This window comes from Emydura macquarii, unplaced genomic scaffold, assembly GCF_026122565.2.
Source record: "Emydura macquarii macquarii isolate MOO-44397 ecotype Brisbane River unplaced genomic scaffold, CSIRO-AGI_Emac_v2 contig_2897, whole genome shotgun sequence".
Lineage (NCBI taxonomy): Eukaryota > Metazoa > Chordata > Testudines > Chelidae > Emydura > Emydura macquarii.
The window spans coordinates 22,382,927-22,398,204 of NW_027133034.1; the positions used below are offsets into that span (position 1 = coordinate 22,382,927).

General features: G+C 38.4%; 1 protein-coding gene across 1 annotated transcript in view; it reads right to left on the reverse strand.

Moving 5' to 3' along the window:
* Window positions 1–469: 469 nt before the first annotated feature.
* Window positions 470–15,278, reverse strand: part of LOC137166829 (zinc finger protein 474-like) — a 62,015-nt gene continuing 47,206 nt past the window's right edge. Inside the window, exons 3-5 of the mRNA XM_067568698.1 lie at window positions 7,195–7,318; window positions 3,887–4,855; window positions 470–586 (exon numbers count right to left, since the gene is read on the reverse strand). Coding sequence (XP_067424799.1) covers window positions 542–586; window positions 3,887–4,606 — 765 coding nt within the window. The 5' untranslated portion in view covers window positions 4,607–4,855; window positions 7,195–7,318 and the 3' untranslated portion in view covers window positions 470–541. The remainder of the gene's footprint in view (window positions 587–3,886; window positions 4,856–7,194; window positions 7,319–15,278) is intronic.

The window sequence follows — 15,278 nt, forward strand, 5'->3', positions numbered from 1 at the left end:
GGTAATTGTTTGACATTGTAGATAAATATATATGTACCATATGGGAATTATCAGAGTTTTCCATTTTACTCTAAAACAGCTGCCTTTTTAAAACTCAGAAGTTCATGATGCTTATATATAGAGGAGAAAGGGTGAGTGTCCAACTTCCACACCCACCATGGTGATAGTTTTTAATGAAACTCATTCAAATCTTTTATTGTCCATTTTTATCTACACTTTTGTATTTCCTTATGTTTTTGTGAATTACCTTCTAACTAACTGTCCAGACCTGGTCCTGTTGAAATTAATGGAAAGTTTGTCATTGATTTCAATGAGAGCAGGAGCAGGCCCATGCTAATCAAAGAAGTTCTAATTCTATGACCTGGTTACACAGTTTTGTGCAAGAACAGGCTAGTGGTGTAAAGATTTTGCTGGAATACAGCAAGTTTTCAAGACTGTGTTGAGATGTACAGTAATGCAGAAAATAGAGGTGGGCAACATTTTTATTTTGTGGGTAAGACATTACAAGTAAGGAAAAAACAGCAGATGGCAGCACCGGATGCTAGAGATCCAGCTGATAGGAGTTTAGGATTAAAGTTATCACCATCTGTTGCAAAAGAAAGCAGAAAAAGGACATTTATAGCACTTAATTAATATCAAGCTGCATAGGAAGTAGCAGCCAGTTTTTTTTCTATGAAAGGGTAGTGCATTCTCTGTAGTACAGGACTGGATTTAAAGAATATAATTATGTGCATTACTTACAACATCTAGCGTATCACTATATAATCCAAATAGGATCCAAGAAGAAGGATTTCAGAACTGATTTAACTCCTGAAAGTCAATTAGGCATAGGCTATTGTTTGGTTTATATACAGTCAGACTATTAATGCAAATGAGTCCGTAGCGTCCATTAAAATCCATACTTTGGATTAAAAAACAACTTACTAACAAACCAGTAATATGCTAGCTAGCTTTCTCTACAACTGGACAAATGATTTGGCAGTGGATTAGAAGAAAATCAGACCTGATATAAAAACAGTGGGCCAAATCCTTTGCTCCCCTTTGGTTGCTTTTTGCTGTTTTGGTGGTACAAAGGAGCCCAGCACTCTTTTTCTATGTAACAAAACTGTTTGCTATTATCTAATTAGCCATTATTTATTTTTAACATATTAATGCATTCGTAAATCATTGTGTAGCTGGCAAGGTGAACAATAGTTACAAGTATTTGCTGGAAAAAGAATGAAAACTGGACAAGATGACTAAAAGTTAAGCTCCACAGATGGTCTATTTCTTGTGTGGTCTTTATGCTACTCAGAGGATTGAGATGATGTTCCCATTATAATTCTCTTTCTTTCCACTCCCAGCTCTGCTTTTAAAGTGCAGGTCTACACAGAAAGGAGGTTCTGGAAATGTAAAAATGCAGTGTGTGGTTCCTTGTCTATTGCTGCTGAAAAATTTCCATACTAGATATGCTCAATTTACAAGTGAAAAGATTTCTTTTCTAGTGGCCAGCACGGCAAACTCAGTTTCAGACCTGAAAATCAAGCATGGTTCTTTCCTTCTTGTGCATCATCACTAATATTAAGGTTCTGCAGGACAAATTACAATGTCAGTTATACCTGTACAGCCCCTATCATTGTCAGTGGGACTGAACAGTTGTAACTGACTGGAACTAAGTAAATAATCCTGTTGATGCACAAGAAAGACTAGAATCCAGTTCGTCATCTTGACTATACTGGTTGTGCAGTACTAAGAGGAGTAAAAAGCAGTAATAACTTATTTTTACCAATCAAGTCAGCAGATGTGACAATGCACACATATCTGTTGAGTAAGAGGGTAACATTTTTACAAAGTCAATTTTCCCATAGAACCTCATTTCAAATTTTTTCTGTACATGATGCTAATTATGGACTTTCTTTTTAAAAAAAAAAGTAAAAACATTTTCTCAACTAATTTCTTCTTTAGTAAACATGAAATTATACACCAAGAGCAACCTTAACTCTTCCCTTCACTCCTATGCCTCATAATAGTATTTCATTGTACAATTACACTATATTACATAATGATATAAGCTATTTGGTTGATAATACAATGTATCAGTACAAGGTGAATGCACTTTTTTCTATAACAATAGATAATCATATATATAGCATTTTGCATTACTTCATATATCCTATGCCATGTGAACATGTGGTAAAGAACCCTATTGTAATGCATGGGCCTGATTCACCATTATTTATCCATCTTATGTACTTATATAGCTCCCAGTATTTTAGTATCTGAGTGACTTACAATATTTAATGTATTTGTCCTCACAACACCCCTGTGAGGTAGGGAAGTACTATTATAGCCCCCTCCCCACACATTTTTTTCTAAAAAGATGGGAAACTGAGACACAAGGGTACTAAGGTACAGATTTATAAAGGTATTTATGTGTTGCCCCACTCAGCATTGCAAGGCCTAAGTAACTTTGATGGCTAAGTCCCATTTTCAAAAGTTACTAAAATGGGACTTAGGCAGTGCAGTGCTGAGCAGAGCAACACCTCAATATTTCTAAAAATCTGAGCCTAAGTGACTTACTTGGTCTTGCAGGAAAGCTAGGGCAGAATACAGAACTGAATATGGGTCTCCGAACTGCTAGGCTAACGCCCTAACCACTGGACTATGCACATTCCCTTTTCCTACTAGTGTGACTCCATTGAAATCAATGGAGTTGGTTGCTCAGCACTTTTGAAAATCAGGCCACTCATTTAGGCACCTAATTATGGATCTAGACTAGTTGTCCCCAGACTTTTGGGGTCATCCCCCCCCCCCAGGAGCTGGAATCAGGAGCCGGGGCTGGGAATGGATTCAAAGTTGTAGTTGGGGGGCCGTGAGCGGGACTCTGAGCCAGGGCCGAAGTTGTGGCTGGGGCTGGGCTGGGGGCTGGAGCTGCAGCACTGCAGCCTTGGGCCGTGAACAGGGCTGGGGTCTGGGGCCAGAACTGGGGCTAGAGCCCGGGCTGCAGCTGGGAGCCAAGAGCAGAGATAGGGGCAGAGCTGGGCTGAGTGGTGCTTCCTCCTCCCTCCCATGGGGCTGGCTCAGGCCCTGCCACGCCCCCTGAAGGTTCTTCCACACCCCCCAAGGAGGGCATACCCCCCAATTTGTGGACCTCTGATCTAGATGCTTAACTTTAGGCATTTTTTTTTTTAAATCTTGGCCAAAATAAAGTACCATTCCAAAATTTGTACAGAAACAATAAGTATAGGCTCCATTTTGTTAATGTTCATGTAACTTCTTGCATATAAATTGGCATTAGTATTGGTCCCATTAATCTTGGCTCCTTCATAAAATTCTGTGGAAAAACTGCAGTCTGTTTACTTATTTTTCATTGTATTCTGAGTTGCTGGCTTTGAACATACAAATCCCAATGATTTTATTCATGGTTAAGTGTAACTTTTAAAAAATGTAAATCTCTGGAATGATTAAAGGACAAAGAAACATCATGGTTCATGTTAATTAAATACAAACATCGGATGTCTGTTAAAACATACTAGAAAATGCAGTCTGCTTAAGCAGCTTGACAGAATCCCTTAATGACCTATAGCAAATAATGGCCTCTTCTGGGGATACGTCTCCCACAGAAATATGGGAAATGTGAACCCAAACATCTTCTTTCAGCAAGAAAGATCAAAGAAACAGGGATAATAGGATTAGAAAATGTTATGCCTTCCCTTCTGCACACATTATCCCCCCTTACTCCATCCTTGCTCAGCTGGGAAGCATTTGCATGGAGCAAAAAGACCTCTTTGAAAGAAGCTGGCCTTGAAATTTGAGATTTGATTAAAGTGCACTCATCTCTAGTCTCTGGGGTAGCTATATCACAACAATCATGTCTCTTTCATAGGTCATATGCATAATAATTTACCTTGTCCGGTGTGGCTGGTGCAGCCCCACTTTTTTGTTGCCCTTTACTAGATTGATCAGTACGTGCTGCAAATACAAGGCCAGAGCTAAGGCCTTTAACAGATTTAGGGGGATTGGAGCTTGAAGGGCCCAGGCCACCATCCTTTGGTCTGCAACTCTTTTGGTGCACAGGGAGACGATCAGGAAGGAAAGTGCGACCACAGTTTTCACAGGGCAAGAGCTGAGCTTGAGCACTCTGATAAGCTGCCTCATTTACAGCCTTAATATCATAGGAACCACCAACAAGGGCCTGAGGTTTAGCGGGCTCTGCTCTTCTGAGATGCTTTGGTAATTTGTCATTTTCAATATGCCACTTCTCCAGGCATTTGGGCTCATGTATGGCAAGAGATTGCGACCCAAATTCTCTGCCACAGATATAGCACACCCTAAAGCCAGGTCTCCTTGGTGGAATGACTGGTCTAGTCAACTGACTCTGAGACATCTTTGCAGTGTTTGGCTGTTTTGATATTATCACAGTGCCTGGTCTTCTTTTCCCAGGGCCTGCTTTTACTATGGAATCTAAACTCACTATTTCTGGCAAAACTGTGGGAAGATCTGACACACTGGATGTTGCAGTCTGTTTTGAAGGCAGGATGGTAGAGACGTTAGCAGGGGCCTTTGCAGCAGTTGGCAGAGTTTTATTATGCTTGCTCCAGCTTTTTTTCTTTACAGTTCTTTCCATGAAGAATACAATGTCCCATGAACGTTCTCTCTACTTTGCGTGAGATAGTCTTTTTTCAACGTGATGCTCATTTTTGTTGACTTTGCTTCTCAGGGAAGAAATTACCAGAGTGTAGGGGAGCTGCATTGAGCTGAGGTATATTTGCAGCAATCAAACTGTGATGTTTCAAGGGCAGGGTTTTTTGTTTTTGGTTGGGTTTTGGGGTTTTTTTTTGCCTTTTTTGGTTTTGCCTTTTTGTTTTGTTTTATCCTGAAACAAATCATATAAGAAGAAATTAATAAACACTATCCCTTGTTAAAGGTTGGCAACCAGAGGTAAAGTAGACACCATTTATACTAGTACTATGCTATGCTTTCAAGTCCCATACAAATAAACAAGGCCATCTAATTTTTTTATATAAATTTGAAACTCTAAGCTCATGGGGTGCAAAGGCTGGGGAAGAAAAATATGGATAAAAGGTTATTACAAACACCTGTGAATCAAAACAGCTGTGCTTCACACAACTGTAAACATAACTCAGAATTTGTTACTTTCATTCCTGACCAAAATGATACTTCATAGCATTTCCCAGCACTACACCATGCACCTCATCAAAAGTGTCCACCCCTCAACCCATGACCCTTCAGATAGCTCTCTGTAGGTCCATGGATGAGTGTGGGATGGGTGGGCAGTCTAGGGAAACATGCATCGTGCCCTCTCTCTTCTGTCCTGTGTGATTTTAAAAAATCTAACTCATTACTAAATTACATTTCTGGAGGGCTCCCAGGAGTGGGATGTATGCTTCCTTTAAGCACAGCTCCACTGCACTATGTTGCCAGGTAATGGAGAGGGACCATTAGGCCACCAGAATCGAAGCAGAGGCACAGAAGCTCTGTGCAGAAGACCTTTGCTTCCTGTGGAAATCTGCCTTCTCTCCCACAAAGAAACAATATGGAGATAACTGCATAGGATTCCCCTCCCCTGGATTTCCTTGTGGGAGAAGCAATCTACCCCTCACTTATTTCCTCCGAGGCACAAGCTTTGCCTCCCCTGTTTTCATGTTTGTGCCCCTCTTTAAATAATAATATTTTGCATTTATACAGCACTGTAATTAAAGAATCACAAAGCGCTTTACAAGTACTAGCTAATACTCACAACACCCTTGTGCTCCAGGAAAGTAATATTCTTATTTTACAGAGGAAGAGCTGAGGCACAGAGAACCAAATTCAGAAGTGGCGTCAGTGGGTGCACTCCATTGACCTAACTGTTTACAGCTGGTCCAAGTTTAACCCAGAGAGGTTTAAGTCTTGTCTAAGGCCAACAGCAAGTGCCAGTAGGCGAGGTGAAAACAGAACATAGATCTCCTGTTTCACAACACAAGCACTAACCTCTAAACCAGGCTTGTCCCAATCACAAGAGCCAAACTTCCTTCCTCTGGCTGAGGAGAAATGGAGGCAGTTTCTTCAGGAGACCACTCACATTGCTCTCCAGCTGACCAAAATGGATCATTGGAGAGCAATGCAAGTTCCTCCCTTCCTCTCTAGGGTCTGGCTATGCTGCCTCTGCAGCATTCCCCATCCCTGCCTGCTCAGAAGAGAATGATCAAGTTTGAGACCATGTTGCACAGTAGGGCATTATGCTATTGATAGACTGTGACATTAGTCCTTGAATTTCATTGTGGGAGAAATTCATCCCTGTGCAGAGAGCATTCCCTACATCAGCACCACTGAAATTATCAAAATATGGCTTAAGTGGTGCATAGGGCTGGGCTGAATTTCAGTCTAATAATAAGGACCAATCTCCAAAATGTACTCAGTAGGCTGCTTATAGACTTTGAGGCCAAAAGGGACTATCATGATCATCTAGTCTGACCTCCTGCACATTGCAGGTCACAGAACATCACCCACCCACTACTGTAATAGACCCACAATAGACCTCTGCCTGAATTACTGAAGTCCTCAAATCATGATTTAAAGACTTTAAGTTACAAAGAATCCACTATTTACTCTAGTTTAAACCAGAAAATGCCCCATGCCCCATTCCACAGAGGAAGGTGAAAAACTCCCAGGGTCTCTACCAATCAGACCTGGGCATAAGTGTGTGCAACTTCAATGGGAGATATACCCACTTACCCTGGTAGGGAGTTTGGTTATGAAAGATTACCGCGCTTTACACAATTTTACTAAAGGAACAACAATACTATCAATGCCATTTAAGTTTGATAAACAAAACCTCTGGACAACCTGTGTCTGAACTACATAACAGTGCAAGGTCGAAGTCTCCTCTCACTTACGCTAGTCTAAACCTGAAATAACTCTGTAGTAGTCCGTAGAGTTATACTTATGTAAAACCAGGAAGTAAGAGGAGAATCAGGCCCCTGCATCCAAATGTTAAATTAAAAATACTTAAAAATTGGACTTGTCATAAAACCAGTTTTGCAGTAAAAAAAAAAAAAACACTTCTATCTTTGAAATCAACTATAGTAGAAATACTACGTGCTTCATCTCAAGAAAATACAGGAAATATTGATAATTCAATCTGATCTAAGGTTTGTTTTTTGATCATTTTTGCATAGGTGACATTTAAACAAATGTCTTTCTGTAAATTACTTTTTATTTCTATGACATCATCCTCCAAGCATTTCTGATTTAGGGTTCACTGGAAGGTAAATTCATGGCCACAGATGTAACAAACTTGAAAATCCAGACAGCATTCTGGCAGATGAAGGTGATTCTGTGTGAAAGAGAAGAATACAAGAGATGTAACTGAAAGACTAGATAAAGCCATTAATATGAAGTTTTGAACTAGGTATATTTCTTGAGTTGAACTTTAAATTCACTGTGTAACTAGAGAATAAAATTAGTGAGGAAGTTTGGATCCTAACACATCCTTGAGCAAGCAACAAAACAAACTGTACACCCATTGGTACAAGAAATTAGGCTGTAATTTTAGCAAGGGTTTCTGGGGACAATTAAATAAAAAATAAACACACAACCTTATATTTGTTCATTTTGGATGAATTTTACACAAAACATGAATACCAATAAAAATACAGATGCCTGATAGAACTGTACTTTTTTATCCTATAATTTATGACATTCTTGAGCTCAATTTTCAAACTTGGTTTCCCGAAAGTGAAATTTTCAATGAAACTTTGTGGAAATGGAACTATAATGACAAAAATAAATCTTTATTCATTTTTACCCCTGCTAGCACAGCACAGTCAACACAGTCGTGGGAGTGGGAGTTGGATTCTCCTCTGAGTTCCATATCATCAACAGAATTGCAAACCCGGTTCTTATAGCAGGGCCAAATTCTGCTCTCAGCTATTCTTGGGCAATCCTGTTGAAGATGAACTTTATTAATGGGAATGATGCACAAGGAGGAAAAAGAACTCACCTTGACTCTTAGATCCCAAGAGGAACTTGCAAGTATTACTTGTAAACATAGCAAATGGAATATGCAAGACATGGAGGCATTAAAAACAAGGAAGCACAATAAACAGAGGTACAGAATACAGTTTTTACGGAGTCACTTTTCAGAGTAAATCTGCACCATAAAAGCTACGCTGCCAACCGCCCTCAACATGCCCTACTTTACTAAGAATTCAGAGGGCTCAGCACCACACATGAAATGCTAAATGACTCATATGATCAGAATCATTACTAGGACAAACAGATCCCACATCTGGATACTCTGATAGACATTTAGATATGTAAAACAGGCATCTTCTAAGAATATACTTAGATTTTGAAGAAATTGCCCATTTTCCATGCCTCAGTGCTGATTTGAGTATCCAAATATAAGTGTGCAGTGTCCTGTTTATTAATGTAATCATTTATATTGCAACCATCATGAAATGTATTGCTGACAGTTGGCCATAAGAGACCATTCACTGCCATTAACAATACCAAGCACAATGAATATCCATGCAGCTTTCAGTGAGATTGCCACTTAGCTACTTAGTTGCTTCACAATTTTAAGGATTCTTGCCTTTCTTATAGTTTCTGTAAATTCTCTCCTTGATATATGTGTGTATTTTACATGCAAGCTCTATTAAATGCAAGGAAAGCTATGTGAATACCATTCTCATTAAAGTATTTGACAAATTTAGCTGCCTTTCCTGTTTGCAAATTATCCTCGGAGAATTAGATTTTTACCAATTTGTTAGGTATTCAAACTTATTTGATAATGTTTACTTATTGATAGTCAGTGCTTAAAGAAACAACATAAAAAAGGCATCCTGTCCATTAAATAGTAACACAAATACAAAAATGACAAAAGCAAAACCAAAGCAAATCACTTTTCTTGATCTCACGCCACCCTTAATATTTTACAGGGACATATTTCAGCCCAGGTGTTTCTCACAGCCTATTTGCTAGGGCTATTGCTTTAAGCATTTGGGTTTTGCAATTTACTGTTTGTGCTGGGGGTGATATTCTCTGCCCTATAAAAGGTGAGGACAATGCCTTTGCATCACCTAAGTCTTCCAGTGTGGCTAAAGCAGAGCATAGACCTCACACTGGCCCACTGTATATGGGTAAATTTAGTTCAGATTCTAAGCTCTTTGGTGCAGGGATTTTTTATTACACATTTGTACAGTGCACACTGGATCCTGATCACTAACTAGGGCCTGTAGGGGCTACTGTTAAACACATAAATAGTAACAAATATACAAATGTTATTTTTTCTGTTGCCATTCCCACAAACAGCTGTCAAGTTGGTTGCACTAAAACTGCTGACATGGATGGTAGCTGTGTGTTCTGATAAACTCAGATTGGCTTGTGGAGAGTGAATACAAGGGGTAATGAATACCATCAAAGCAAATCTGTGATTTTTGCAAGACCAAGTGTCTATGAACAACTGTTTTACAATATTCAGGATGCTCTCCTGCAAACACGTTAGGGAGAATATGCTTCTTAGCATTCTGAGTTTAACATCATCTTCTCTAAAATTCCAATGTATCATTACAGCTTATATAATGACATTGTAAAGTACAAGACTATAAAAGCCTGTAGTTTCTGAGGTTATATTGGTATTGTAGGTCCATATGCACACTAAAATACGTCACTGTGATATTGTTGTCTGCAATATCAAAAGTGTTGCTAACCAGTATATACCAATTCATCACAGAGCATGAAATTGTGAAAAGTCCAGTGAAAACACTACCAACTAATGACCATACAAAGGCCATAAACAGATTAGCTCCAGATACTATAGTAGTCAACAATAAAAAAGAAGTTTACTGGCTTTGCAGGAAACCTGGTCTATTTTAGAGAAAGAACTTTCACTTCATCACTTTAATGTAGAAAATGTCCCCTTCTCCACTTCCTGCCAAATATCTAGCTTAGGACAAAAAAGCTGTATATATAACGAGTCTGCAAACCCTCCCTGTCACAGGGGTCTGAATGTTCTGGCCCTTACTTCTCTGTGATTCTTCTCTTCACCCCACAACTGACTCTACTCACTGCATGTGAAGTGGGGTGCGCTCCACAACAAGTGCACATCGTTCCAGGACATGTGAAATTTGAATTCACTGGCCAACAGAACCTGGCAACCTAGCAGTGATGCTGCTGTAACTACATGACCCTTTCAAATAGTGGATGGAGATTCCTAGGAAGATGGCCTATTGAACTTAAGCGGGGCAGTAGCCAAGACCTTTTAGAGGGATGAAGGGAATGGAGACACTAAAGGGTCATGTGGAAGGAGGAGATAAGCGTTGTTGGAGGGTCCTGGTAAGTGAATGTCAGAAAGTTCATCTCAGTTTCAGAGAGCCTCCGACCCTTGTGAGGTTGTGCTCATCACCACTTGTTCTATTTACTGATTTATGTCAGATTGATTATTGTGTTATCTGAATGGATTTTAAAGAACCATCAAGCAGTACACTGATTCCCACATGAAGAATGTTGGCTGACTCAAGCTATTTTAGTATTAAGAATGAATCAGACAATAAAAGAAGCTATAAAAAACCTATTAACAATATAACCTATTGTTGGATTTCCAAGCTCTCTGTTGAAATACTTACAGAATTATTCTTCCTTATGATTAATGGGATTACACCATTTAGTCTACATTTCTTCCTGCCAAATTGACCTTTGTTTGTTGGAAAGTACATATAAATTCAGTGTGAACTGAAAATGTATTTGAGGAGTTCAAACCCACTTTTCTCTAGCTAAATGATAAAACACATAAAATAAGATAAAACTTTTTTTCTTTTCTAAATGATACATTGGAAACCAGTTATGGTTTGCTATTTTATATAGCTTTGTTAGCAATACTCGAGACCCCCTTCAGTGCCCACTGAGTGCAGCAAATCTAAAAGCATGGCTTTGCAATCACAGGCATTTAAAAGTAATGGACTAGTCTGATCCAATTAAAAACAAGTGGAATAAAATGTGTAGTTCAGTTTGAGACTGAGAGTGACACTTTATGTGTAATAGACCAGAATCAGAAGTGTGTAATCAGTATAAATTTGACCAGGACCTGTAGCATATCAAACTTTTTAACTGATCCTAATCAAAAGTTGTAACAATAGCATCCTAACCAATACATGCTATTTTCTCTCAGCTGTTATGTATGGTCAAGCATTCAGTTTGAAAGGGATCCACCTAGAGGTGAGGTTCAGGAGCATATCTTACTGACATGGCTATTCTGATTTTCTAGACTTCCTTTGGCTGCATTGGAACTTGGAACCTCTCTAGATTCTCCAACGTAAACAACCCTTCAAAACCCATCAGCATAAGTTTGGATTCCTTAACTGAATTCTGTCCAACAAAACATATGTATGCTGACCAAGGGATTAAATTGGCCAATGCTAGTAATCCTCAGCACTTCAGCTTTTTACTTAGCGGGAATGCCACATGGAGAATTCACAACTAAAAAACCAGTATGTGCCTTTTGGAAGATCACATGGCAATAAGTCTCCTGGTGCCAGGTTAGACTGCTGCTTATTCAACAGGAAAATGAAAAATAAGTAAAACTAATTACACCATCCAAAGAAACATTCTGTTTTATAAATACTAACTGAAGTCCTGCACACCTAAATCCTTAATCAGTTAGAACTTCCACTGAGCTTAATGGGAGTTTCACCTAGTAAGGCCTGTAGAATTTGACCTATTGCCTTTTCCCTTCACCATCAGATAAGAGTTCATCTGATCTTGTTGCTTATCCCTCAACTGATGTCTGAGGTCATCATTTCCCACTTGTGACTGCATATTTATTTTTAAATTAATCCATGAAATGAATGGGGGTCACAAACAGGCTAAAGTAAAAATTATAATCTCATTTATGACATCACATTTGGGTTTTATAGAAATTATAATGTTGCAATCATATTTATAACATTACATGAGGCATGAACATTATTATTATTATTATTATAATTAATTATTCATATTACAGTAGCAATTAGAGGCCCCAATCAAGATCAGGGCCCCACTGTGTGGGGCAATATACAAGTACATAGTAAAAGACAGTCTCCGCCTTGAAGAGATTATAATCTCAATAGAAAAAACAGACAAAAGGTGGGAGGGGAAACAGCAGCACAGAGATATGAAGTGATTTGCTCAAGATCATACAGCAGATCAGTTGCAGAGCCTGGAATTTAATCTAGGTCTTCTGACTCCCAGTCTAGTGTCCTATTCATTAATCATGCTGGAGCTAATGCTGTTTTGGGGCTAATATTTTCAAAAGCATGCACATTTACATTGGATTGTTGGCTGCAGAAGTACCAATTTTCTATGCAAATATCGATTAACACGTGCAAAATAGAATTCATGTATTTATTTGTATGCACTGGGTGCACACACATTTGTGGTGGTTGTAACTGATATGTTTGCTTTTGAAAATATGGTATTTTACTTATATTCACACATATGTCCATAGGAACTGAAACTGAGGGAAGAAAACAGAAAATACATATTACACACCACAGGCATATTGTTTCCAAATAAAATGTTTTTAAAAGATTTTCATGAAGCTTCTGGATGTTCTTTAAAGGAACATATTTCTTTAGGCATATTTCTTGAACAGTGATAGCTCTTGTATTAAATATTGCCTTACATTAGCTAATTATGAATCATTTTAGGAATTTGTGGCTACAAAATACTTCAGGTATTAGGTTAACAAAAGGACTGGATAATCTGCAATATTTTAATATAGGACGTGCTTAAAATGAAATTCCAAAAAGACAAACTAAGAATACTTTCCAAAAATATTCTCTGCAAATCAACGTTGTTTTACATATTTCCACTTCAGCAATACCTTTTCTCCACAATTTCAAGGTGGAGGACTCTTCACTGATCTCCACAGCTCTAAAGGCCAACTCATTCTTTACTTTTAGTAAAGTAGAAAAAAAATCACCTATTATCCAGTGAACTCTGGATAAAGTAAAATAGAAGAGAGTAGGAATTCCACATGTTTCTCTATCAGATTGCTTTATCTTGTCATAGATGAGCAATACCCACACTTTTGCACATCCTCATGTCTTGAGAAATACTTTACAAGATCACCTCATAGAAGTGTTGGCAGACATACCCAATTCTGGCAGGTGCAAGTCTTTGCTAACCTGTAACGTTTAATATGAGAGGGTCCTGGATTAAATCCTTATGAGTAATTCAGGCTCAGAAATGTACAAGTATGGGGCCTGTTCCATTAGAGGGGAAGCTATATGTGTAGTAACCAGTAAGGAATGTGACATCTCCACAATACTATTTGCAGCCCAATGGCCATCAACACTTCCATTAAACCTGGATAGAGAGACTTAGCTGAGGACAAGTACTCTTTGGCAGGTGTGAGTCTCAGATACAAGTGTAATGTTGAATTCCGTTTTATTGCTTGATTCAGAAATCAGCACAGGATCACAGAGAGATGCAAGACAGGGAGCGTTTTTATTGAACTAACACTAAAAAACCAGCCAGGACTGGTTGAGCTATCCCCCAGTAATCTAACTCTCTTGCTATGGCAACAAGCTAAGCTCTGTTGCTATGGCAACCTAGGCAATTAAGCAAGACACAAAATACACAACAAGTTGTACCTCCCAGAAGAAGAAAAATAATGTCACAGTAGTCCCTGAATTATATAAATAGACAGCCTTTGCCTTTAATGAAAACTTCCCTTTATTATTTGAGGGGAATCATTACTACAGCTGGTCAAAAAAATGGATAAAATGTTCACAAACATTTTTAAATGGGGTTTTTTCACTGAAAAATTTGAGAATTTGAATATTTTGGAGTCAATCATTACATTATTTCCCCCAAACCTACTATACGTTCTAAGGACTTGCAGTCATTTTATCTTTCCCATCCTTTGATCATACATAGTCGTTTCTTGCTTTCCCTAGCTAAAGGTAAACTTCATTTTTTCTTTTAATTCCCTTGCAAGAAGAGGGAGACTTTAAAAGTCCAGGTCCTGCTTGAGATGTGTAAGCAAGAATTCAACTTTCTCTTAGAGTTGTCCTTCAATGAACAGTTTTTTTAGGACCTGAATTTCGATGTGTGTATGTTCAGCTTACTCTTGCATCCAGTTTACTCCTGAATTCCCAAGTTGCTGGGAAATGTACATAGTATCTGCATATACATGTTAATGTTTCTTCTAATCATATCAAGAGAGGCTGAGGGAACCAGGCTTGTTTAGTCTGCAGAAGAGAAGAATGAGGGGGAATTTGATAGCAGCCTTTAACTACCTGAAAGGGGGTTCCAGGGAGGATGGAGCTAGGCTGTTCTCAATAGATGTAGTAGATGACAGAACTAGGAGCAATGGTCTCAAGTTGTAGTGGGAGAGGTCTAGGTTGGATATTAGGAAAAACTTTTTCACTAGGAGGGTGGTAAAAGCACTGGAATGGGTTACCTAGGTAGGTGATGGAATCTCCACCATAAGAGGTTTTTAAGGTGTGGCTTGATGAAGCCCTGGCTGGGATGATTTTGTTGGGGTTGGTCTTGCTTTGAGCAGGGGGTTGAACTAGATGACCTCCTGAGCTCCCTTCCAACCCTAATCTTCTATGATTCTATGAAAGCTTATAATTATCCTTTCTACTGTGTTTATAGATTTTTTTCTCATCTTGAAAATACTACCAATAATTTAATAAAAGTTACTTGTATTTATTTACTAAAATTGTTATTAATTTAAAAATCTGAAAGTGTACAAGTTCCTCATGTTTGTCCTTGCATTTAATTAAAATCAGCTATTAGTGATTGCCATGGTTTTTTTAAGAGGGTACTGTAACTTTTGGGCGTGGGGATCATTTTATTCTCACCTGGTTACATTTGTTTAATTTATTCTCCTCATTTTATAAATTAATTGTACTCCCTCACCTATAAATACATGTGTTCAACCCCATGCAAAAAACAAGACAGTACAAATAGAAAGGGTCCAAAAGTTGAGAGGCATGGAAAGATTTCCATATGAGAAACCATTGGAAAGATGAGATGGCATATTCTCAGATAGTATAAATTATTATAATGGAGCTATAACAATTTACACTAGTTGATCTTCACCTAGGTCTATCTAGTTTAGAGGGGAAACAAATGAGGGCATGAGAGACATATATAAAATGATGTAGAGAGAATGGAAAGAGAAGGTAAAAAGGGTAATTTTGGTTAACTTTCTGCATAATACAAGATCAGGGACTAACCAAAAGGAAATACATTGTGTTTAAAAAAAAGTATCAGCCTATGGGTCTCCTAAGTCAATTGAA